Consider the following 27,708-nt stretch of genomic DNA (forward strand, 5'->3'; position numbering starts at 1 on the left):
GACCTTTTTTGATAAATTCCCTACAAGACATAAATGATTTGCGGTTGATTCTTTGTTATCAAAAAGTAAATAGATAAAAGATATAATATGCATAAATTGAAAAAAGAGATTCTGTTTTGGAAGTACTTAATTTTATTCATTACTTTTTGCAAGATTATTACTGCAATGGAAGTGTCAGAAAGATCAATCAATGACAATTACATAATCAATGCTTTTATCAAAAAGTAAAAATTTACCCTTGAAGCTTCTGAAACCACATTGTTCAAACCAACAAAAATATGTATATGTATATATATAAATATATTAAATTATAAAAATATACACAGGGAATATTTATGCAAAATATTTAAAAAAAATTATGTGGCACCACTTCATTTTATGATTACGAATGTACTACCCCTAAAACAACCTGGGAAGCAAGTGGTACCTTAATTCAAGCATTCACCCGCATGTTTCACAAACAGAGGCAAAAAGATGAGAAGAGTTTACCGCGGGAACAAGTCTCTGTCAGAAGTATGGGATCATGTGGATGTTCAAGCTGCTGATGATTGGGCGTAGCAGCTCATAGATAGAGAAAGGACTATGCTATGGATTTATGATCCTGTGACCTCATCTCAATTTCGGATCTACAACCAACCCTTCGCTAAAGAATAGGATTACAAGACTGTTTCGGAACGTAATGATAAAATAAAAACTAAAAAACGTTTGAAAAAAAAAAAAAAAAAAAAAAAAAAAAAAAAAAAACTAAAGTTTAAAAACGTTTTGATACTGATATTCATTCTCAAACTAAAAACTAAAAACGTTAGGCAGAAAAATAAATAAATAAAGTAAAAAATAAAAAACGCTTGAAAAAAAAAAAAAAAGACGTTTCGATTCTCATATTGGATTCTAATAATTAAAAAAAATAATAATAATAAAAAATAAAAACATTTAGAATAAAAAGAAGTGGAGGAAATGATATTTTGTTTGAGAGGTCGCATGCCAATTTGATGGGAATTGAAAATTTAAAACAACGTATTGGTAAATAAAATATATTTACCTAGTGGAAGCCCAGAAGGAGGTGATCACCATGATCCTTTGTCCACTTTCATATTCTTCAGATGGCAATTTCATGTCTTCATTTTTTTCTCCGATGGTGTATATTAGGGCTCTACCGAAAAGGGCTGAAATTTACAAAGGGAGAGAAATTAAGGTTTACAAAGAGTGTATATTTATCTAGAGAAAGTACTATTGGAAAGTAATTGCATCAAGATATGTAGCTTTTGGACTTGAACCTTCCCTAGTGTATTGCTATCGAATTTACTGGCAAACCAGTGAACATGATGTCTTGAACTGTTCAGTCGTTGATGTAAACTAAGACAATAGCAAACACACAATTCCTTCTCGCACAAAGTCAGTTCTCATGGTTGTGTTCATATAGCCCTGAACAACTCCTGGTATTTCATAAGTGCTATAAAAAACTTAGCCTTAGAAGTTCTCATAGAAGCGGCCCCACTTCACACTCATATAGGTGACTTCTTATTAAAAGCATCCTACTATACCCCACTTGAAATTTTAAGGTGTAAGAGTCATTAAAAACATAGCTTATCCTACTCATCACTGTAGGTAGCACTATCTCATCATAGTAATGGGTAAAAGATTAAATCTTCCTAGTACTTCTGGTGAGCCATTCAGAATTTCTCTTGTCCCTTTGAACTTAGATCTTGGAATCTCCGTCAACTAGGTTGGGTTTCCATTAAAATAACTTGTTAGCTTTCGGCTTTAAACCAATTCCTCTCGATGAACTATACAGTTGCTCTTTTATCAAACCTTTTGTAAATAGATCCGCTAAATTATCTTTTGACCTGATATAATCTATTGAGATTATCCCACTTGAGAGCAATTGCATAATAGTATTATGTCGCCGACGTATATGTCGAGACTTACCGTTATACATATTACTTTTTGCCCATCCAATTGCTGATTGACTATCACAATGTATACATATAGCAGGCACAGGTTTAGGCCAATTTGAAATATCTTCTAAAAAATTACGAAGTCACTCAACTTCTTTAACAGCTTTATCTAAATTAATAAATTCAGATTCTATAGTGGATCTGGCAATACAAGTCTGTTTTGAAGATTTCTAAGATATGGTACCTCTTCCAATAGTAAAGACATAGCCACTTATGGATTTAGAATCCTTCGTATTAGATATCCAATTAGCATCACTGTAACCTTCAAGTACTGCTGGATATCTAGAATAATGTAATCCATAACTTAGGGTATATCTTAAATACCTTAGAACCCTGATTATTGCAGTCCAATGGTTCTTTCCTGGATTACTTGTATATCTACTCAATTTATTAACTAAGTATGATATATTTGGTCGTGTGTAATTCATCAAATACATTAAGCTTCCTATAATGCGAGAGTACTCAAGTTGTGATATGCTAGGACTAGTATTTTTCGATAAATGAAGATTTACATCAATAGGAGTCTTTACAATACTACTATCTTTTTTATTAAAATTTTCTAATATTTTCTCAATATAGTGAGATTGAGATAATATTAGACCATCTGATGTTCTAGAAATCTTGATCCTAGTATGACATTAGCTATGCCTAAATCTTTCATATCGAAATTTTTGGTTAACATCTTTTTAGTAGTTTTGATTATAACATCATTACTACCCATTATTAACATATCATCCACGTATAGGCATACAATAACATATCCATTTTAACTGTTTTTCACATAAACATATTTATCACACTCATTGATTTTAAAACCATTTGACAACATCACTTTGTCAAATTTTTCATGCCATTGTTTAGGTGCTTGTTTCAATTCATATAAGGATTTTACAAGCTTGCACACATTCTTTTCTTTTCCTGGAGCTATAAAACTTTTAGGTTGCTCCATATAGATTTCCTCCTCTAACTCACCATTCAAGAATTCAGCTTAACATCCATGTGATGTATTTCTAAATTTTGCAATGCCGCAATAGCTAGTAACAATCTAACGGATGTTATTATTGTGACTGGTGAGTATGTATCAAAATAATCCAAGTCTTCTTTTTACCTGCATCCCTTAGTAACAAACCTAGCTTTATATTTATCTATTGAACCATCAGGCTTCATCTTCCTCTTGAAAATCCACATATACCCTAAAGGTTTAGTATCAGGAGGAAGATCCACCAGCGCCCAAGTATGATTTTGCATGACAGATTCAATTTCACTATTTATGGCTTCTTTCCATAAAGGAGCTTCAGGAGAAGACATAGCTTCCTTATAGCTTTGTGGCTCATTTTCCAATATATATGTCAGAAAATTAGGACCAAATGACTTAGACGTTCTAGCTATTTTGCTACGTCTAGGTTCTTCCTTACTTTCATCATTTATAGACTCTTGGTCTATATTCTCTTGTATATTGCTATTAGCAATATCATGATTTCTTTTAAGAGAATTTTGTAATGACCCACTCCACCACATGGTATGATATTATCCGCTTTGGGCCTGAGCCCGCACGGTTTTGCTCTTGGGTTTTACCCCAAAAGGCCTCATACCAATTGGAGTGACACACCTACATATAAGTACTTCACATTTCCCTTTCCCAGGCAATGTGAGATTGTACACTCGTAGCTCGCCAGTGTGGTAGCCTGTCAGTATCTCTCACTTGCCTACAGGGTCATCACAATCCACCCCCCTTGGAGGCCCGATGTCCCCGTCGGCACACTTCCGGCTGGGTCAAGCTCTAATACCATTTGTAATGACCCATTCCACCACATGGTATGATATTGTCCGCTTTAGGCTTGAGCCTGCACGGTTTTGCTCTTGGGCTTTACCCCAAAAGGCCTCATACCAATTAGATTGACACACCTACATATAAGCACTTCACTTTTCCCTTTCCTAGGCGATGTAGGATTGTGCATTGACAGGTTACCACACTGGCGAGCTACGGGTGCACAATCACACATCGCCTGGGAAAGGGAAAGGTGAAGTGCTTATATGTAAGTGTGTCACTCTAATTAGTATAAGACCTTTTGGGGTAAAGCCTTTGAGCAAAACCGTGCGGGCTCAGGCCTAAAGTGGACAATATCATACCATATGGTGGAATGGGTCGTTACAGATGTTTACAAGGAAATATATCCTCAAAGAAACAAGCATTCCTTGACTCAATAATTGTATTGACATGGATGTTAGGAATGTTTTATTTATGCACAAGGAAATGATATGGACTACTATTTTATGCATAGCCTATGAAAATACCATCAAAGGTTTTTGGTCCTATTTTAACTTTCTTAGTAGTAAGAACCGCAACCTTAGCTGGACACCCCCACACTTTTAAGAATTTATAGGAAGGTTTTTGACCATTCCATAATTCATAAGGTGTCACATTTGTTTTCATTTGAGGTATTTTGTTGAGAACATAATTAACAGAAAGCAAAGTTTGCCCCCCACAAATTTTAGGTTAAACCAGAACTTATCAGCATAGTATTCATCATTTCTTTTAAGGTACGATTTTTGCGTTCAGAACACCGTTCTGTTGAGGTGAATAAGGAACGGTAGTTTGGTGAATAATACCATGTTCTGAGCAAATATCAGTGATGGTGCTTCGTATTCACCACCTCAATCACTTCTAAACACCTTTATTTTTTTGCCAAGTTGATTCTCAACCTCATTCTTGTAATGTTTAAACATTTCTAAGGCTTCTCTTTGCTTCTTAACAAGTATACATAATAATATCTTGTGCAATCATCAATAAAAGTAATAAAGTACTTTTTCCCACCTCTGGTTGGCATAGATTTGAATTCACAGATATCATTGTGAATTAATGCTAGAGGTTCAGTACTTCGCTCTATAGAGTGAAATAAAGTTCTAGCCAATTTTGCTTCTACACATGTTTCACATTTTTTCTTTAAATCAATACTAAATTTAGGTATAGAATCCATGTTAATTAATCTATAAATCGTATCATAATTAACATGTCTTAACCTACCATGCCACACATCAGATGACTCAATCATATAAGCGGAAAAAACATTAGCTTTATTATTATTATTAATAGCTTTGGGTACAATTGTCATTACATTGAACTTGAATAGTCCATTACTTAGATACCTTTTGCCCACATACACCCTATTCTTAGTCAGCACAAACTTATCCGATACAAAAACCAACTTGAACCCAATCTTACTTAGGAGTGATCAGGAAACCAAGTTCTTCTTGATGTCTGGTACATGCAGCACATTATTTAGAGTGAGCTCTTTCCTCGAGGTCATTAGTAGCTTAATTTTTTCTTATTCTTCAATCTTTGCAGTAGAAGAGTTCCCTATGTAGAGTTGTTCTTCATTATCTATAACTGTATAGGTAGTGAACATCCTCTTTTCTGAGCAAATATGACGAGTAGCTCCTATGTCCACCCACCATTCTCTATTGTTGCTAACAAGGTTGATTTTAGAAACCACAGCTAAAAGATTTAGCTCCGACACATCAGCTATCAGCTTATCTTCCTCAGCAATGTGCACTTCAGTGGTCTTTTTCATGGAGTTCTGTTGTGTTTTGCGGCTACGACAGTCTTTAGCTCGGTGTCCTAACTTGCCGCATATGAAGCACTCCCCAGTGAACCTCTTGTAGTTTCCTTGGCTGGGACCTTCTCTAGAGTGCTGCTTCTTCTTATTTTTTTGTCCAGCTTCCACTATGTTTGCCTTTGACACCATTAAAGAATTCCCGGCTTTCTTTTCAGATGTGCGGTTATCTTCTTCAATTCTTAACTTAACAATTAGGTCTTCGGTCCCCATTTCCTTGTGCTTATGCTTCAAGTAGATTTTGATCTTTCCTAGTAGGTGGTAGTAGCTTTTCAATGATTGAAGCTACTCTAAAGGATTCACCCAAAGTCATATTCTCAGCATGTATCTCATATAGGATTAGCTGGAGCTCCTACACTTGGCTCATGGCTGTCTTGGAGTCTATCATTTTGAAGTCCAAAAATCGTCCGACTACGAACTTCTTCAAGCCATCATCCTCTGTGTTATACTTCTTGTCTAGTGACTCTTAGAGCTCTTTAACAGTATTTATTGGACTATACACATTATATAAAGTGTTGTCCAATCCATTGAGGATGTAGTTCTTGCATATGAAGTCTCCATACTTCCATGCATTAACAGCTCCTAGCTTGGTAATGTTAGTCTCACCCTCATTTGGTACTGGGGCAGTCTCAGTTAGATACTTGCTTAGATTTAGAGTTGTAAAGTATAATATCATTTTCTGTTGCCACCTTTTAAACTCTGCCATATTAAATTTTCCAGGCTTCTCCCCATGACTGACGGAAACATTAGGCATAATAGTACTTATACTTGCCATTCGTCTGATAAATATTAAATATACAGACCACAGTCAAATTTACAAAAATAAAATAACAACAACAATATTTAAATAATTAAACTATAGTATAAGCAGAATCTATCTTAAGATTGTTGTCCAAAATATGGTCTAACTATACCATATATTATAATATTTTTTATTTAAATATTACGTAAGAATATAATATTTTTATATATTATTATTATTATAAAATAATAATCTATATATATATATATGTAATTTCTTATAATATAGAGTTTAATATAATATATAGTTTCTATGTCCTTAAGACAGATTCGCCCAACTATGGTGCTAATGGACTCAGTGGCTTCTATCTCTCAAGATACAACTACTTGTCTTCCTTCGGTAGTAGAACTGTAAACCAAAGGAATAGGCAAACTAGCTCGGTGTAGTACTCTCTGACTCGAACTCGGACTCAAACTCACTGACTAAGGCTCTAACCCACAGACTAGGGCTCAAACCAATAGACTAGAAGAAGAGAGGATGAGAGAATTCAGAATTAGAGAAGAGGATTCTGAATTGGTGTGATTTGCATATGATCAAAGGGGGGTATTTATAGGTAGTAAGGTGCCTTTTCAGGTGTATGCAACCTGATGGTTCAGAAAAAAGGTGCAATCCTTTGGAAAAAAAACTAAAAGGTGGTTTTAATTTAAATTCAAAAAACTAATTTTTAATTTAAATTCAAATACCAAACACCCATTTGTGAAACCCATTTAAATAAGCCCAACCTAAAAGCAGGCCCAATCTAAAATTCCATTTAGTAAAAAGAATAACCGAACTTTACAATTAGGCCCAGCCTAGGCCCATGCCCAAGCCCATGCCCAAATGGCTTATTTAAACTTCAATTGATTTTAACATTTTTTCCATGTGGGACAAATACTTCCCACATTTTGCATACACATTTAGGCTTAACTAATTTCTCATTCACCCGAAAACGGATTTGAGAAAGTAAATATACCACGTTCATCTTCTTGCAAAGAGAAACGCACTTGTCTATAGATCTGTAAAAGATTCTTAGCGAAATTTATTTCAAATCTCATCCAAAGTTTATGTTTTTAATGCCCCCATTTCCAACACACCCATGGCATCCCTCCCCCGCCCCCGCCAATTGTTCACTTCCCTATAGATGCAAAGCAAACCCAATTAGTTAAGCAATAAAAGGACAGCTTCATGGCACGCTATGGACTAAGTATTGCTGCATGAGTTCTCCCATCAGCAAGTCTAATCCTCTATAAATAGAGGCCATCTTTTAACAGATAAAAAACGCCTCTTATGGCTTTGTTCCAAGCTATCACATCTTGTGTGATGATCCTGTGGGCGGGTGCGAGACACTGACAGGCTACCACACTGACGAGTTACGGGTGCACAATCCCACATCGCCTCAGAAAGGGAAAGGTGAAGTGCTTATATATAGGTGTGTCACTCCAATTGGTATGAGGCCTTTTAGGGTAAAGTCTAAGAGTAAAACCGTGTGAGCTCAGGCCTAAAGCGGACAATATCAGACCATGTGGTGGAGTGGGTCGTTACAAATGTTATCAGAGCCTAACCCAGCCGGAAGTGTACCGATGGGGACGTCAGGCCTCCAAGGGAGGGAGGATTGTGATGACCCGATGGGTGAGTGTGCCGTGGGCGGGTGTGAGACACTGACAGGCTACCACACTGGCGAGCTACGGGTGCACAATCCCACATCGCCTTAGAAATAGAAAGGTAAAGTGCTTATATGTAGGTGTGTCACTCTAATTGATATGAGACCTTTTGGGGTAAAGTTCAAGAGTAAAATCGTGCGGGCTCAGGCCTAAAGCGGATAATATCATACCATGTGACAGTGTGGGTTGTTACATCTTGTTATTTTTATGTTTTTTTAAGTTAATTGTATTTTAAATACTTCCATGAAGCTTTCAAGTCTATGGCTTTTCAACTCTTCAGTTTCGTCTCCATTTACTTCCATGAACTTAATTTACTTTCCATGCACCGTCTTTAATTTCTCCGTCCACTATCTAAATAGACTACAGTAACTCACCCTCCAGCACTTCTGGGCCAACCAATAAATGACCGAACAGAAGCGGGAAGGCTGTCCGTCAGCCAAAAAGGATGAAAGCCTCCTAAGCCTGTGCCCAACAAAAGGGGCACAATGCTCGGCCACAAAGGCCGAGCCAGGATCCGAGCAGCAGGCCACGTAATGATTGATCACCAAATCACTCTTAAAAATATTTTAAATCACTCTTAAAAATATTTTAAATACAAACAAACTGATTAATTATGTGATTCCAGCTCGATGTAAATTCGATCCCACATGCACTAATCGATCACCAAATCACTCTTTAGAAATACTAAATACAGTATATCATTGTGTTTGTCAGCATCCTATAAATTGATTCTCCTATTTTAATTAAGACCATTCCTTGCCTCATTGCCCAACAAGAATTCAAAGTCTCCAAAACCCACCCAGGGACTAGCAGATAACCCAAGTCCCATTCAAGCAATTATTAACCTAACCCACCACATGAAAATTAAAGTCTAAATTAAGTTGTTTTTAAGTATATAATTTTGAAAGACCTTCTGAAATTGGTATAGATCTGGATCGAGTTTTGTTTGTCAACGGCATGGTTTTCAAACATCACAAATAAAAGGACCGCTCAGTCTCAGTAGCTTTGCCAGTTCACTTTAAAGAAAAAGTGAGAGGATGAGATTCAAGAAGATTTGTCTGTCTGAGGTTAATGGGTTTGTGTGTTTTATTGCGACATATCTTTGTTTGGTGCAAGGCAACATCCATTACCATGACTTTATTGTAAGTATACAGCTAACATTGTGCATTACTGGTTGAATTTCCTTTCGTATTGTGAATCCAATCCTGTTCGTCTAGTGCATAAAAAATAAAATAAAAAAAAAAAAAGAAAAGAAAAGAAAAGGTGTTATTTTGGTGCATCCAACGCAGGACTTGCATTAGGCTAGGTGCCCGTGTACCAAAAGTTTTTGTGCACAAGACTTGGACAGGAGGGGATGGTCTTCCATGCATTACGTTCATATTTTTAACTGTCTTCCAAGATTTAAATTCTCTAGAGACTTGAAATCTCCACTTCCATATTTCATTGCAGCTGAGAGAAGCTAATTTTACAAGGTTATGTAGCACGAAGAGCATGTTAATAGTGAATGACAGTTACCCAGGACCAGTGATTCATGTTCATAGAGGAGACATGGCGTTTGTTAACGTTCACAATCAAGGAAATTATGGTGTCACTATTCATTGGTATTTTTTCTCTCTCAAACTCGTAAAACTTAAACAAAAAATCCCTTCTTGGATAGTTGATTTCAATTCTTTATATAATTAATTATATGCTAGTGCAAACACGCCAATAAACTTAGAATCCACCAAGTTTAGAGGAGACAACGATATTCTTATTAGCAAGAATAACTGATCTTTATAAATCACGAAAGCCTAAAAAAAAAACAAACAAAAAAACAAACCTAATAGAGAATAATCTTTATAAATCACGAAAAAATAGGGAAAAGGTCAAAATAGCTGAACTAAAGAACCAGCCAAAACCGGCCAACCTACACCCTTGATCTAGATGGCAATTCGATTCCATTAATTTATTTTTTGTTTAATGATTTTACTATTTGCATTTTTATAATAATAATAATATTAATAATAAAATCAGATTGTTTTCTGCTGTGTTCGGTAGGAAGAAAAGAAGAGGTGTGGAGAAAAAAAAAAAAAAAGGGAAGAAAGGGACAAATTTCCTTTGTTCGTTAGAGATGATATAAGGAAAGAAATGAAAATAGAAAAGATTCTTTACAAATTTTCATCTGCTCAAAAATGGTATCTGGTATGTTCGTTATTAGGTGTGATCAATAGAGATCATTAGTATTGTGTAGTCACTTTCCATATTAAACTGGCCGAGGGGAGATATTTCCGCGAATAATATTGTGGAAATACCAAGGGAAGTTTATTTCCATTGGGGTCGTCACTAGTTAGATGACAAGGTCGTTTATTCGTTATAGTAAATACATGCAGCAAAAAGGAGTCCAAGATAATATGGACAATTGAGTCTTTACTCAAATTGTCTCCCATAGAAGAAGTAATGTTGATTAGAAAGGAAAGGAGGTTATCACATCACTATGTTACGATTTATGTTTCATTTATTAAGTAATATATAGCCTATTGTTAGCAAGGATATAAATATGTATTTTGCACCAAGTGTGTAAAGGAGTTTTTATGTGTTTGTAAGAAATTACATCAATGGGATATTTTTTCAACGCATATAAGTTGGCGAGGTTAGGTTGCAAATAAATACAATGAGCATAGATTAACTCAATACATTCTTAATAAATTACGAGATATGCTTGCTAATTATGAATATATGTGGATGTGTTAATTTCCACACAAATAAAGGGAACAATGAAATTTGAAATTAAATAATCAAAGTTTTTATTTCATGGATTCGTGAATTCCGAGGACGGAATTCCTTTTGTTAGGGGGGAAGAATTTAATACCCCGATATTTTAAAGGATTTATTAATTAGGATTAATAACTTTTATTTTATTTTAAAATGATTTGTTTTATTTAATTGAGTGCTTAGATTAATTGTCTTATTCTAATTAGATTTTTTATTTTGTGATTATATTTGTTGAATTGATATGATGATTGATGTGTGTGTATTTGATTATTGATTGAATTATTGGTGTGTTGATTTTATTAGTATGGTGTGATTTGATTGTAATTTCTTGTTTTGTTTACGTGCTTAATGTAATTAGTTATTTTAATTTAAGTGTTTATTTAATTATTTAATTTATTTAAATTAATTAGATTTGGGCTTAAGGGAGGTTGGACCAAAGGATGTGGTCTTAGGCTTGTATGAAGCCTTGTTGGGTTAATTAATAAAGGCCTATGGTTATGTGATTATTTAAATGATCAATTTTGGATAATTATAAATATATATAATTATATATATATAAATATAATTAATTAATAAAGTGTTGTGTAAGGATATATATATATATATATATATATATATATATATATATATATATATAATTTAAGGATAATTATTATTTCTTTTATTTGGTAGTCATACTAGGAATAAGATCAGTTTATTTATGTATATAAATATACACATAAGGTTTTATAATTAAAAATTTTACACGTTAGAAAAATAAGAGAGACAAATGAGAAGAATAAGAGAAGGTTGACAAAGAGGAGACCCGATTAAAGAAAGTGGATGTCGGGATTGGAAGAGTCTTGAAACGTCGGTTTTGTTTTGAAACTTTCAGGAGAGTTCTTTTCTAACTTTCCTCTTAGAACTCATAAGGATTTCACCTTGAGTATCAATGTTTAGATTAATTTTATTTGATTAAATCAGGATTAAATGGGAGTATTAAAAATATGATTTATTATTAATTTTATTTTTGGAATTATTGAATTTTAATTATATATATAGGTTGTATATATTTAAAATCAACTGTATGCTTGATCTGTGACCCAAGAGGGTTATTTAGGGTTTATAGAAATTTTGAGAATTTTTTGTAATTTTTTTAGAATTTTCTGGTATATTTTTTTATTTTATTTTATATTTTTAGGAATTTATTATATTTTATTTTCCTATAATTGTTGAAAAATTATATATAAATATATACTGTTTATATATATATGCACGTATCAGCGCATTAGACAAGGGGGTGAATAATCCAGTGTAGTACGAGTATAGTATATAGGTGTGTGTGTAAATCTGGGACGCTGGTGCATTGAGATGATGACTGAAAACGATCCGGTGTGATGCGGCACATACCATTACGGTACGCATGAAATCTGGGCCTCTGATAGGTCTTGATTAATGAGCAGTTGATCTGGTGTGGGTGTATACATGTGACCTCAGGTGAGATAATTAGGTGTGGGTGCATACATGTGAGCTCAAGTGAGCTAATCTGGTGTGGGTGCATTCGTGTGAGCTCAGTGCTATAATTTGGTGTGGGCGAGCTCACAGGAGCTGAAAGACTCCAGCCAATTAGAACACGCAAGCACACACAGAGCTTAAATCAAACGCGTGCAAGTGCATGGTAAGTGCATGGGCACGCGTGGGAATCCCTATTGGCCTGTTTTGACATTTGAAATTGAAACGGTCATAACCTAGTCATCTTAAATCGAAATTGTGTCATTCTTGAGCTCAAATTTAAGGATTTTTCATCCTCTTTTCAATGGTACCAATTTCATTATCAGATTCCCATCCTACTAGCAGGTATTTATGTTTTAGTAAGACGGTATCGAAAATTATTTAAACCGAGATTTAGTATTTATGAAAAAAACATTTATGACGATATTTAGTAGCATTTAATTTGCATAAATATAATTAAATTACTATATTGGTGATGGAAGGAGGTATATATATTTACATATTTATTTATATATGTGTATATTTGGTTTAATTAATTTATTAGTTGTATGGATGGACGTGTATATATATATATAATTATTAATATATATGTATATATGGTTTTAAATAACGAATTTGATAAGAGTTATATTTGATTTGATAATCTGATGAATTATTTATGATTGAATCTATGTTTGATTTGTTATTAATTAAATATGGGATGTGATAATCCGGTCTGAAAAGGATAAACTCTTTGTTAAAAAAATTAATGTTAAAAGAAATTAACAAACAATATTTAAAGAAAAAAAAAGAGAAGTTGGAGAAGAAAAATAAATATAAAAATAATAATAATAATAAATAAGGAAAAAAAAATATTAAACGCAGAAAACACCCTGCATTACATATAGTTATAACACCTCTTTCGTACCAATTTAATATTTCAGTAAGTAGTGATATTTAGACACAATCTTATTGTGGATTGAATGAATGACTAATAGTTTTGATTGGTACCATATGCAATATATAAAGAAATAGGACCTTTCACTTTCTTGCATTATATAATGCAAACATAACCAATCAAAACTTTTATTCACTAACCCTTCCTCTTAAACTCTTTTTCCAACGTCTGAAAGTTAGTTGTGACTTAGAGTCTCAGAGGTTCCAATCAAAACTTTTATTCACTAACCCTTCCTCTTAAACTCTTTTTCCAACGTCTGAAAGTTAGTTGTGACTTAGAGTCTCAGAGGTTCCATTAGAAAATTGTCAGAAAAAAAAAAAAAAAAAAAAAAAAAAAAAAACCCTAAAGTAGTGTGGCACGTTACTTTTCTCTCTAGCCCGCTTCATCTTTCCCTATGCAAGCACCACCTTTCCGGGATAAATTACACAGTACTGTCTTGAGATTTGGATTAATTGCTTACGATAAAACGTTTGATCATTATTATTTTGACCTCTTCTAAAATTATGAAATTTCTTTCGTACATTTATCTAATTTAATAATAGTTTAATTAAAAAATTGTAAAACTAAAAGACAATTACTCATTTATTTATTTATTTTCCATCCATCTTGTAAACACTATATTAACCTGCCTAATTTTTTTATTTAAAAAAAAAAAAAGAAATCCAATCAAACCCTAAAAAGAAACCTAATCAAATGTCAAAATAAAAATTATTTTTATAATATTTAATAATATAAAATTGGTGAGAAAATTGATACTTTGCAATTTAATGGCATTTCATGTCAAAATATAACGTTGAACTCTTTTAACGTAAGAAAATGACAACTTAGTCGTTTTTGAATTTTCATTAACAACAGGAGGTGTCGTTGAGTACACGCACCAAAAAAGTTTAAAATAATAATGGCCAAAGGCTCCACTTGTGTAATTTGTCTAAACCTCAGGGAGGTCACTGTAATTTACTTTTATTTTATTTTATTTTATTTTAATTATTATTTTTTTGAGTCAAAACAAGCCGACCAGAAAGGATGATAGAGAATAGGGTCAAGTGCAGAAAACAATACTTTGCGTAGCACTTTCACCCCTATTTGAAAAAGTGTGCTAAAAATACCCCTATTATTTTAAAATTGTGTGAAAACACCCCTAAATAAAAAAATAAAGTAATGTTGTAAAACCCATTTTGCCCTTTTACTCTTCCGAAAATGCCAATGGCTGTGTATGCTAATAATCTCATAGTGTAGGGTGTTACGTGCACATTAACTATATTTAACCCACTTTAAGGATTTTCTCTCACCTTTTCGGGAAAAAAATTCTCTAACCTTTTCGAAAAATAATATATCTCCACATATTTCGGCTAATAGTGTATTATCTCTCTTAAAAAAAAAAATTTAAATTTGTTGTCATAATTATCAGATTAATGTATAATATATAATATGGAATGAAAACTTCAATTCCTTTTATAATTATAAGACTTAAAAAAATTATTCCCAATTAAACTTTGATATAGTTATCAGTTTTCATTAAATATATAATTAAAAATTTAAATTAAAGATACTTATTCATTATATGTATACAATATACATTTAATTTTTTTAAACTTTAGAATTTGCAATAAATTTTCACACACACACACACACACACACATATCTATATATATAATTCTTTACATAGTTTTACAAATGGGTATTCAATTTTTATTAGGGAAAAAAAAAAAGGGTGTTTAATCACATACCGTTATCATATTATTTAAATCATGATAAAACTACGTTCTGAATTAAATCTAATCATTAAGATCAAAAGATTCCAAACAACAATAGTTTATAGAGTGCAAGAAACTCCCCTATAATATGCTTACGGTGCGTATCACACTCTTCATATACTAAATGACTATTTTCGTTATTTCATAAAATGATGAAACTTTAAATAATATATAAAATGTGCATATAAGGGAAATTTAGTCAAATTATAACTTAAATGTGTCAGGAGGGACCATATTGTACCAAATTGAAACTTTAAGGATGTTTTCTCCACATGAGGGGTTTGATACACACTGTAAACATACCATATGAGTATTTTCCACTTGACCCTAGAAAATACACCGAGTTCATTTCTACAAGCATGATACACATCTGAGTTCTAATCAACCACCAACACCATTACATGTAAAACAAACAAACATATGAGCCTGAATTAAATCCCTATGTGCCTATTTGTGTTTCCATCATCTTTTCTGGTAATTCATCTTACTAACCCTAAATATCTGAAATTTTTAGATTTTGTTGATAGATTGGTGCAATCTTTATGTATTTACATGAAATTTAATCTGTTCATTTGGTTTGTGTGTGCATCCCAAAAAAAATGTGTTTCACCTTCTAAAACCTGTTGTTGTCGACTCTACTCTGATCACCACCTCACTGTAAACTAAATATGATACATAGAGCATAAGAGGAACAGAGGATAAACAACCTCACAAAACCAAAACACACACAGCCATCTTAAAGAGGAAGGAAAGCTATGGAAAAAAAAAAAAAGGACAATTTAAATCTTCCACTCCCAAAGCTTCAGAATCTCTTTTTCTATCTTCATGTAGCCTCAAATTTCTATGTGGGTTTGTGATTAGCTAATTCCAATCATTTCTAGTTTCCAAGCTTTCTTTTTCATCTTGTTCTTCACCATTTTCTTCTATCCCCTCTATTATTTCACCTTCTTGAATCTTTAATAGTTGCTCCATACCTAATCCCACATTATAATATGAGGGTTAGTGTTTGAGCCGGTTGTGTCTATCTCTTCAGGACCCGATTCGATCATAACAGACTTTAGTAAAATTTGTTGTGTCCCCAATTTTGATGTGTTTCAGATGAATTGTTTAGCAAAAGACCCAATTCCATTGCTAAAGGTTAGGACGACATTTGAAGGCTAGCTTGTGTTTGTCTGTAAAGTATATATATCATGTAAATTCAATATATGACGTAGCGAAAAACGGTAAACGTTCACAAGGAACAAGGGTTTTCTTGAATCCATAATGCTAGAATATATTGTATACTAGGATTAGGATTACCATGTATAGAGTTACCGTATACATATAGGGTTTACTTGTTCACCACACATAACCATTCCTATATAAACCCCTCTTTTCTTCATTAACAATAAGATCAATATAATACAATTGTTCTCTCTCTCTTTGTTTCAAACATGGTATTAGAGATTTTGGATCATTGGTAAACAATTTATCATTTTATCATAAACACCGTAGGGGATGGCACTATCAGCCCCATCCCAGCGGCACGCTTCCGCACGCCAAGATATTTATATGCCTCATCCAGGGAAGCCTTGTTGTCTAAGTATTCTGCCAGAAACCCAATGAGATGCCTTGTTTAGAAAGCCCTGCCTAGGGATGCCCCGTATAGGGAAGCCTTATTGTTTAAGTCTTCATTAGGAAAACCTAACGAGATCGATGCCTCGTTCAGATATGCTCAACGTGTCGGATCAGCTTCGTCACCGCGCCACCATGGTCTTCAAGTGGTAATCTCACTCTTCCATGCGCTTTCACACACAACAGCAGTAACTCCACACCTTAACATATCGAATTAGCTTCGTCACCGTGCCATCACTTGCCATAAGTGATCATCATATGCTCACATACGCCTCAATGTGTAGAATCTTCATAACTTCGTCACCGCATCGCCACGCACCATCAGTGGTCATTATACGCTTCCCAAAGCACCATTAACATGGCGAATCTTCACAAATTCATCAGTTTATAGTAGTTACCACCAAGGATTGCAATGTTAACCTATGCATGCTCCGTACCTACCTCCAAGATCTTCACAGATCTATCCTACATCACCTAACATATCAGCATTGGGGCAACGTCAGATATATTCTGTAATAGTGCCAGTAGTCATGCCACGTTACCTATCATATCAGTTGCCACGCAATAGAGGTGCCATCAGTAGTGCCAAGTCACTTGCCACTTCAGTTGCCATGTCATCAACCACATTAGCATCAGTGCCATGTCAGCTATATCAGGGTGAAAGGATTATCTTCAAACTCAAGATGGCTTCATATAACCTACCTTGACTTTGAGGGGGGCTATTAGAATATATTGCATACTAGAATTATGATTACCATGTATAGAGTTACCATATACATATAGGATTTATTTGTTCAGCACACATAACCCCTCCTGTATAAACCCCTCTTATATTCATTAACAATAACATTAATACAATATACAATTACTTTCTGTTTCTCTCTTTATTTATAACACACAATATAGAGTACCTTGAATCCACAAGGTAGTAACATTGAATCCACAAAATTGAATAAAAATTGCAAAGCAATTAAAATATTATTGATAAAATTAATTGATTATTCTGCTCTTGCAGTACATTGTATTTATAGGAAAAAAAATCCTCTCCAGTTACTCTCTCACTAGATGATGTCCAATGAGAATCTAATGATGGTGATTAATGCCACCTCCGTAGCATAGCACGTCATCACCAAGCCAGTGCCGCGTCAGCAAGTCAAAAAAGAAATTTACTTCTGTAAAAATATCACTCTATACGTTATATTTTATACAATATATTATACAGAGTATATTATTATACAATTCAACTTTACCTTTTGTTTGAAATTAAAATAAAATTACAATGCAAAATAACCTCTTTAAAACAATTCAACAAAAATTAAAATATGTATACAAAACACGCTACTTAAACAAAATTACAAGAAAGAACAAATCATATAATTATGGGTTATTAGGGTTAGTATACCCCTACATCAAAAATAGATCTAAATCACTAGATTCTCAAAACTTCTCCAAATCGAAAATTTCAAACTGCAGTTGCGTAGGATTCAGCCGAATTGAACAAATTCTTGCACCATAAACTAAATCTTACCAACAGGTTTGTGACCTAGTGGTACCAGACCTCTACTTCCCAAAGGAAAGTTAGGGGTTCGAGCCTCTGTGGAGGCATATGTGTGTGAGTACCAACTAAGAAAAAAAAAAAAAAAAATTAGATCTTACCCCCCCTAACCTTAAATTCTAAAGAGAATGATTGAAAAAAAAAAAAAAAGGTGGCTAAGGTTTAGTTTATTTTTATTTTCATTTTTATTTGTTACAATTTCGTGTTCTTCCCCTCCTTTTTTTTTTTTTGTTCCGCTCTCCTTATATGTACACATATATATGCCAAGGAAATCAAGGCCATCATGTTACTAAAGTTTGCCTGAAACGCACATCGAGGCAAGCAAAATTAACAAATATAATATATATATATATATATATATATATATATATATATTTCTCTATATATATTTGCATCGTTTTCCTGTAGTTCTTCTTTTGATTTGCGTTGTTTTCTAGGTTCTTATTCTTTTATAGGATTTTCGTTCTTTCTTTTAGGGATGTTCAAATTTTAACTAACTGGAACCCATGAAGTGAAAGTCAATTCATTAAAGAATAGATATGTTGTATATGGAAGTTATATACTTGTATGTATATATTAGAAATATAAATTTAACTCACCTTACATGCCAGTTTTTTTACCCCATATTGGACCAATTTAGTGATAGATTAACTGGAGAGGATTTTTTTTTTTCGTATTTATAATAAATAAAACCCTAAAACTATTAAGGAAACTAATAACAAAAAGGAAACAAATTACTTTAAGTAACCTAAAAAAATAAAGAAACTAACAATAGAAGGAAATTAAAAACTTAAAAATTATAAATTAATAAAAAAAAAAAAAATTAATTAAAATCTAATATAATTGTCCTACATCAGTCCCCTCCACTTCAAAACAAAATCTTCCTCGAGTTTTACTTGCGAATAATCATATATTAATATAAACAAAATTTTATATCACTTGCGACTTGATCTTGAGACTTGATAAACTTGTTGAGTCATGGTTGCAAAAAATTCAATCTTTGAAAATAGCATGGTCTGCACATAATCATCCTAATTTATGGGCATAGAGTTGTTCAAGGGGTCCACCATATTGCAAACTTGAACGACTAGTTCCTTAAACAAAGGCTTGAAAGGCAATAGATTAATAAGGTAGTCATATAAAGACTTGCACCCCGTTTCATACCCAATAGGACAATTACTTGCAATCAAGTTCTTACCTCCTATAATGTGAGATATATATATATATATATATATATATATATATATATATATATATTGTATTTGGCTAATTTCGTTGTCAAAACAAATCTAATCGAGTTGTAAAAAATTTCGGTTTAGAATTTCAAGATTGAAGATCGGATGCAGATTTGAAGAAGTTCAAATGTTCATACTTTAATACAGTCCGGGATGATGAAAACAATGCTTTAGAAATGTATGTGTGTGTGTGAGAATACTTAGGAAGTTTTGGAAATTTGAAGTTTTTAGGAAGTTTACATTCTACCCATCTTGAATTGGTAGGAGAATATTCAAACAGGTTCAACTCGAACTGGTAGAAGAATCCAACTTTTGAACTTAGTAATTTTTTTTATTCTGTCCATTAAGAACTAGTAGCCAATTCCTGAACCAATAGCCAATCACGAAGGATTCTTCACTGGCCATCTGAACCGGTAGCCAATTCTGAACCGGTTCGATCAAGGCTTCTGTTATGTTTTGGTAACTTTAGTTCCCTGATCTGTTTTGATTCATTTTTGGTCCAGACTTCCTTCTAAAAGCCTATACACGAATTTCACTTATTTTATAAGTATTCTTAGGTCTTCCAAATTTCTATATAATGTCCCTTTCATTCAACATTGAGGTATGGCTTTGAGGAACAAAAATTCATTATTTTGATAAAGTCTTTTGAGAGATATTTTTTAAAAAATCAAATCTGATTTTATTTTGAGAATACACATATATATACACAAGTGATTTAGTTGTGTTATTCTCTATCTCATTTGAATTGGACCATAATTGAAAATTCAAAGATTCCGAAAATTAAATCTATTTCTTCTACATCAAAGTTCAAATCTTGAAGAAAATAGGTAAAGCGATCACACTTTGGAAGGGTCAAAGCGTTCGAAGAGTGTTACTTAATCTACCAGCAATCTTTTTATAGAGATCAAGAGTAAGTCTACCCGCAATCCTTTTATAGAGATCAAGAGTAAGTCTGTAGTCAATAGCTGTTGGATGGGACGTCGCAAAGCCAAGGATTGTCATAGATTGGTTTTTGGTAGAACGATAAGGTGTAAGCCTGAGTCAAAGTCCATTGTACTTTGTTTCATACATAATGGATTGTTTTGCTTTGCACTGCACAGTCCACGAGGTTTTTCCCACAACAATTGGTTTATTCTAACAATTGGGGTTTCCTCGCTAAAAATCATGGTATCATCTCTCCAACTTTACTTGCTTTACTTTTCAGTATTTATCTTTGTGATTGTGGATGTTTAATTGATCATATTGCTTAGGTAATTTAATTAATCACAAAAATTGGGCACATTGACCTATTAATCTCATCTAGGTCATTGAAGGAGTTAATCACAATTAAATCAACTAACAGCTTCCGCACCACGCAACTTACATATAATAAATACCGAAAGTTACTGATCTATGAAGATGGTAGCGAAACACTTGATTTTTGGGTAAGCCCAATCACTTGATTTGGAATTGCTAACAGAGACCGTCGTAACCAGACTAGCATATAACGGTCAGTAAAATCATTCTTTGTCCTATTCGTGGGAATTGTATTACCCTCATCTATTGTAATTTGACGATCAAACTATTTTGCTTCAATTACATCTCCAAACCATATCAAATTCTCACGGACGCCTTCAAGTTCTTCCAAATCTTTGTTCTTCAAATCTATGTCTATTTCATTACTTGAATAACAAGTGTCTGCGAGCACCGCAACTGGCAGCTCAATACTGCCACCATTCTCATCAATAATTTTTAAGCCTACCTATCTCAAACCATTAGTTATGTCTTCAAAATAGACCTCTAAAGTTATACCAATAGAAGCCTTTTCAGTTGTATCTACTACAATTAACATATGAGTGACTTCATCACCTTCAACGACAATAGGCAATAACAAAAATTTTCTCCCAATTAAATTTTTGAAAATTAATTATTGCTTCTAAAAAAATCATCACTATTCTCCTTCTTGTTGATAAACTAAGTCTCTTTCTTGCAATCTTAATATTGGTTGTATAACATATGCTGATAATTAATGTGTGTTTTCTTCAATGATAAACCACTCGCAATAGAATGAATCCTTGTAGAATAGGGCTATGTTGAGGGAGTCGAACCTCAAGGATTGTGGTGGATTGTTAAGTATAAAATTAATTGCTAATTTAATTCAAAGGGATGAATTGTTTGTTTTGATTGTATCTAAATAACATGGAAAATAAAACTAAGTAATTGTAATAAAGATTGAGATCAAGAGAAAAAATACTTAGGGCTTGACTTCACCACGAACCTCGTAATATGATCAATTACTTCAACCTTAGGGATTTTGATATTTATGCACAATTGGGAATTAAATGAATTTACATCTAATTTAATTCGATTTCAAGCAGATAAATCATGAATTTACATTAAACAATAATCTATCTTCGGTTGGCACAGATTGTCTACCTAACTACTCTAATGTTGGGTGCAGCACAACTCGTCTTCCCTAGATATAAATTATCAAAACATTCATTCACAATACAATTTAAGAACTATTGCATGATCACTATTCAGATCATTAAGAGAAGCCCTTAACAGCCAATCTCAAACAATAACAATAGTTTGGATTTAATTAAAGTAAAATCAATTCTAAGACAAGATATTAATTTCATCAAAAACCAAGTTTATTCATTAACTCTCCAATTGCTTAGAAATCCTAAGTCAATTGTTCATAATCATGCAATTAAAATACATAAAAGCCGCTACAAGGTAGGAGATCCAAGAAAGAGATTATTGTGTCTTCTCATCTTCTTTTATAGTGGAGAACAAGTCCTAATCCCATTTGGATGAGTTTTACAACTTTTGAGAACAATTTGGCCCATAAGGAAACAAAGAAAAGTGATTTTGCGTAATTCCCGCAACTTTTGGAATCTTTCAGGAGGTTTGTGCTCAAGCACAAAACTTTGTGCTCGAGCACAGTTGTGGTTGAGCACAGTCTCACACTTAGTTTTGTTTCAGCAAATTATTCTGAAATTGTAACCCTATTTTAACATATTTGGATTACGAATCTCGAGATTGTTATTAGAGACAAAAATGTCGAGCTTCGAGTCTTCTTTCCATTGCCACTAAGTTTTTCTAATTTAGAGTTTCGAGTAAAAAGTTATGCCCAAAATATTGAAGCAGGTTCTGAATTTCCATCAGTGCTTGAGCTCTAAGGGGTTATGCTCGAGCTCTGGGAACTGAATTTTTTCGAAACGTTTTTTTATTCAGCACTTCGGTTTTTTTCTTGAATTTTATGATTTGTTCTCAAGCTCTGGGGCCTAGAATTCTTGCAAATCTGCCCGGTTAAGTCCCAAATTGCTCGGAAGGCTCCGAACATCTCCTTAAGCACCGGGAACATCCCAATAAGCTCTAAATAAATGGAATTGACCATCTCTTTAGGTAAAAACCTATGAAAAGAAAATAAACAAAAATAAACATAAGAACTAAGATAAAAGTACCACTAAGACATTAACATATGCATGTTTAAGGGCTCAAATTAATATGCAATATTCAATGCTTATATCAATAACTTGGTGGTAAAAATTTAGCAATTAACACCTTTTTCATGATCTTTGACCATGATCGTACAGGGTGTTTTCCTTGCCACCTCTAATTAGTTTTTACCTGTTCCCACCAAGCTGAAGCACCTTTCTTAAACATGAATGCTACAAGAGGAACTTGTTTGTGTTCGGGTATATCAAAATACTCGAGAAAGTTCTAAACTTCATTAAGCTAATCGAATACATCTTCAGCACAAAAACTAGAAGTAAAAGTAAGTAAATCGGGTTTTTTTTTTTCTGAAACTTACGATTGTCCGGATAGTTTATGTCACCTTGATTGACCGCAACTTTTTAAAATTTGAACTTCTCATCATCGAAAGAATCCACATAGGCCTTCAGCCTACGTACATATACAGGAACATAACTCATCTCGTTTGGTTGCGAGACACATCATCAACGTGAACACAAATTGAACCACAAAGCTGGTTGCAACCAATCCCAAAACAAGTTGCTACAAACCGTTCTTGAGTATGCATGGCTGCCCAAGGGGCCTGCACTCCCCAATCATTGTCGTGAGAGCGGTTGCTACCAAAACGAGCAATCGTCATCAAATTGAGGTATAACAAGGCTCTGATACCAACTAACGTAGCGATAACAAGGCTTTGATACCAGCTAACGTAGTGAAAAGCGATAAACGTTCACAAGGAACAAGGGTTATCTTGAATTCACAAGATAGAGTACCTTAAATTCACAAGATGGTAACTTTGAATCCACAAAGTTGAATAAAAATTACAAAGCAATTAAAATATTATTGATTGATTATTCGGCTCTCACACTACATTGTATTTATAATAAATAAAACCCTAAAACTATAAAGGAAACTAATAACAAAAAGGAAACAAATTATTTTAAGTAAAGAACCTAATAAAATAAAGAAACTAACAATAGAAGGAAATTAAAAACCTAAAAATAAATTACCTAAAAATTATAAAATAATAAATAATTAAAATCTAATAAAATTGTCCTACATCAATATATTACTTCATCTCTCTGTAACTTTTTGTTTTCATTTTTTCATGAACCCCCACCCCCACCCCCCCGGCCCCGTCCTGGGTAATGTGTGTACTTACCTAACCAATATTTATAACATAATTGTATGGTAGTCGCGGCGTAGTTTGGCCACCTTTTGAAAAGTTGAAGGGGTTATATGAAAATAAAAAAATAAAAAAAATATTTCATGAGAAATTTAGACATGCAGTTCATCAATTTGGCCTAATAAAAAAGAAAGATATAGAAGAGTTATTGATTATAGCTAAAATATGTGATGGAACTAACAGGCATGGAGTGAAGCAACCAAGAAATCCATGGTCAGACGGACCAGAGTATATCACACAGTGTCCCATTAAGCCTGGAACAAACTTCACCTACGAGGTCATATTTTCTAGTGAAGAAGGAACCCTCTGGTGGCATGCTCATAGTGATTGGACAAGAAGCAGTGTCCATGGTGCCATTGTCATTTATCCTGCAATTGGAACTACTTACCCCTTTACGAAGCCTGATGATGAAGAAATTATTGTAATTGGTATGAATATCCAAGTGTTTTCCATTACAACAAGGGACTTGTTAATTAGTGCAATATAATGTGTATGTGTGTATATTTATAACTTAGTGTTAACACCAAGCAATTCCCCACTTCATTCCTAATGTATTTAATTGCAGGATCATGGTATAACGGAGATATCAACAAAGAAGTTCTTGAGGATCTCCAAACTGGTGTGGACATGCCAGAGTCTGATGCTTTTGTTATCAATGGCCAACCAGGAGATTTTAGCGAATGCTCGAATGGTATGATAGTTGTGTACCTATGTGAAAGATAAGTATATATATATATATATATATATACTGAAAATTTGTTCGTAATTATATTGATTAATTGAATTCACGTGTTACAGGAACAACAACGTATCGCAGGCTGATTGATTCTGGTAAGACCTATCTTCTTCGCATTGTCAACGCAGCAATGAATGCAGATCTCTTCTTTGCTATTGCTCAACACAACATCACAGTTGTTGGAATGGATGGAAACTACCTCAAACCCATAGCAACACCTTATATTGTAATATCCCCTGGACAAACTATGGATGTTTTACTCTCAGCAAATCAGTCTTTGGGTCAATACTATATGGCCACGAGAGAATATCACAGTGCAGATTATAGCGATTATGACGCAACAAATGCTACTGCAATTCTCGAGTATAGAGGCAACTATACTCCTCCAGCTTACCCTTCCTTCCCATCTTATAATCTTCCTTCAAGTGATGACTTTGTTGCAGCAAACAATTTCTTGGATCGACTAAGGAGCATGGCAAGTCCAGAATATCCGGTAAAGGTCCCGGAAGATATCACTACCAGGATGTTCATAGTAGTTTCTATGAATATGATTCTTGTTGCTAATGGTTCATTAGAGGGGATCACAGAATATTATAAGCTCGCTTCAAGCATGAACAATATCAGTTTTGTGAACCCTGCAACCGATGTGATGGACGCCTATTATTGGTATGCCTTCTGTTCTTCTTCCATCTCTTCTCAAATTTAAAGCTATTCATATGTATAGAATAGAAGATTGTATCTCTGATAAGAATCATACGGTGATCCCTTACCGAAATAAACATGAGCAAGTAGTGGAAGCACAAGTGATAGAATGTTAAAAATTAAGGGCATGTTTGGCAATAGATTTTGTTTTGCGCGTTTTCAATTTTGTACCAAACAAAAGCAATGTTTTTGTCGTGTTGGAAACAGAAACGTGTTCGAAACAGAAACATGATTGGTAATTAAATTTGTTTCACAATGTTTCTAAACAAAAAAAATTAAAATAGATGTTTGGTTGATTGTAAAAAAATATGGTATATATATTATTTTGCATATCAAAAAAGAATTTCTCTACAGTTGCTCAACAACATTAGAGTATCTCCAACCATTGTGTATATATTTTTGTATAAATATGATGTCATAATAGGTCATAATAGATGTACACAAAAATTTTGAATTATTTATTTTTAACTCCAACAGTGATTTTATATCTTTTGTGTAAAAATTTATCCCCCAATAATAACCAACCAGTGTCATGCCTGGACCCTACATAATTTTTATAAACCTACTTAATATAGAGTTGATTAGTTAATGGAATGAGAAAGAGCGATGAGAAATGAATTATACTGATGTGACTGTATAAAAAAGTTGTGTGAAATACACAACAATATTATACATTGGTGACGTGACAGTATATCTTTGTTGGAGATAAAAAAATTTTTACATATTATGCGTGACAGTGTATATTTTATACAAAATAGTATTTTAACAGACTACTGGAGATGCTCTTAGCGAAAACAAGTGAAAATTTAATTTTCTTACTTTTAGGTGAAAATTTAATTTTCTTACTTTTAGGTCTAGGCCTTTTTCGAAAAGTACTGTGCAAAACATAATAATGTGAACAAACCCAACTGTACTTTATTACAATTAAATATCATTCAGCATTCATATGATTTTTCTAATCTGACTTTGTTAGATTTTTTATACAGGAACATGAGTGGGTTTTATACCACAGATTTTCCTGACCAGCCATCTTCTTATTTCAACTTCACAGAAAGTGATGTTCTTCTTAATGCTTCATCAACAGTAAAAGGAACCAAGGTGAAGATTTTGAATTATAACGAAGCAGTGGAGATAATATTCCAAGGGACCAATTTCTTGGATGCATCAGAGGCTCACCCAATGCACTTGCATGGCTATAACTTCTTTGTTGTCGGAACAGGGTACGGGGATTTTGACCCGGAAATTGATCCAAAAGGGTACAATTTGGTTGATCCACCTCAACTGAATACATTTGCAGTCCCCAAGAATGGATGGCTTGCCATCAGATTTGTAGCCACCAATCCAGGTATAACCTCTCTTCTCTCAAAGGAGATGCTGGGGATGCTGGGGTTTCGAGCATTTGTGCGTAAGTATTTTAACTGACTAAAAAAAAAAAAAAAGGTGTTTTTACTAACACTAAAATGGATATTTTTGCTAGGTGTATGGTATTGGCATTGTCATTTTGATCGACATCTAAGTTGGGGAATGAGCACAGTTTTTATTGTAAAGAATGGTGACACTCCTGAGACAAGCGTTCGCGATCCCCCTGCTAACTTGCCTCAATGTGAAGTTCCATTAACTAATTGGCTCAAACAATTTTATCATTCAGACGGAGAAGTATATATAAATTAAATGGCAATTGATTAGGATGTTGCTGAAAGCCTTGCACGGCCATATTGAATTTTCCTTCTTTTTTTTTTTTTTTTTTTTTTTTTTTTTTTTTTTGCCTCGGATCATGTTGTGACCGGGTTTTGATCCTATTTGTAAAGACTATATATATATTATATTATATTATATTAAAAAAAGAGAGATAATAACTGTTATTTTCCCACTTTCCCCGACATAGCCACTTAAATTTTCGTTCTCATTATTAAATACCAACGTTTAACTCTTTGTTGAGTAGAAACAGTTGATTTTCATTCTCATTATTAAATACCAACGTTTAAATTTTTGTTGAGTAGAAGAAGTTGATTTTCATTCTCATTATTAAATACTAACGTGAACTCTTTGTTTAGTATAAAAGGTTGATTAATTAATGTTAACGTATTAGACGGTTGGGTGGGTATAAGCTGTGGTAGGGCACACCTGTTGAATGATTCAACGGTTATGAGACTCCGGGAGTATGGTATTCTCGAAATATTGTAAAATTTCTCGTAAAAGTAAAGTAGATCCACATGACAAATGTACAATATCTATAAAGGAGGGTAGGTCGGGAGGTTTTGTGTGGGTTTTTGAACA

The 27,708-nt window shown here is 33.4% G+C and overlaps 1 protein-coding gene across 1 annotated transcript; it reads left to right on the top strand.

Annotated features, from left to right (window-relative positions):
• Positions 1-87: 87 nt before the first annotated feature.
• LOC132274247 (putative laccase-9) lies at positions 88-27,395 on the top strand. The gene is made up of 9 exons (XM_059775485.1): positions 88-148; positions 8,079-8,093; positions 9,128-9,153; positions 9,461-9,612; positions 24,177-24,421; positions 24,559-24,684; positions 24,792-25,395; positions 26,418-26,776; positions 26,909-27,395. The coding sequence occupies exons 1-9, from the start codon at positions 88-90 to the stop codon at positions 27,100-27,102; spliced, it is 1,782 nt and encodes a 593-aa protein (XP_059631468.1). The 3' UTR covers positions 27,103-27,395.
• The last annotated feature ends 313 nt before the right edge of the window (positions 27,396-27,708 follow it).

The sequence above is a fragment of the Cornus florida genome, unplaced genomic scaffold, assembly GCF_030987335.1.
Source record: "Cornus florida cultivar Cherokee Brave unplaced genomic scaffold, ASM3098733v1 CherokeeBrave_3.0.0_Hap2_Chr09, whole genome shotgun sequence".
In the NCBI taxonomy this organism is placed as follows: domain Eukaryota; kingdom Viridiplantae; phylum Streptophyta; class Magnoliopsida; order Cornales; family Cornaceae; genus Cornus; species Cornus florida.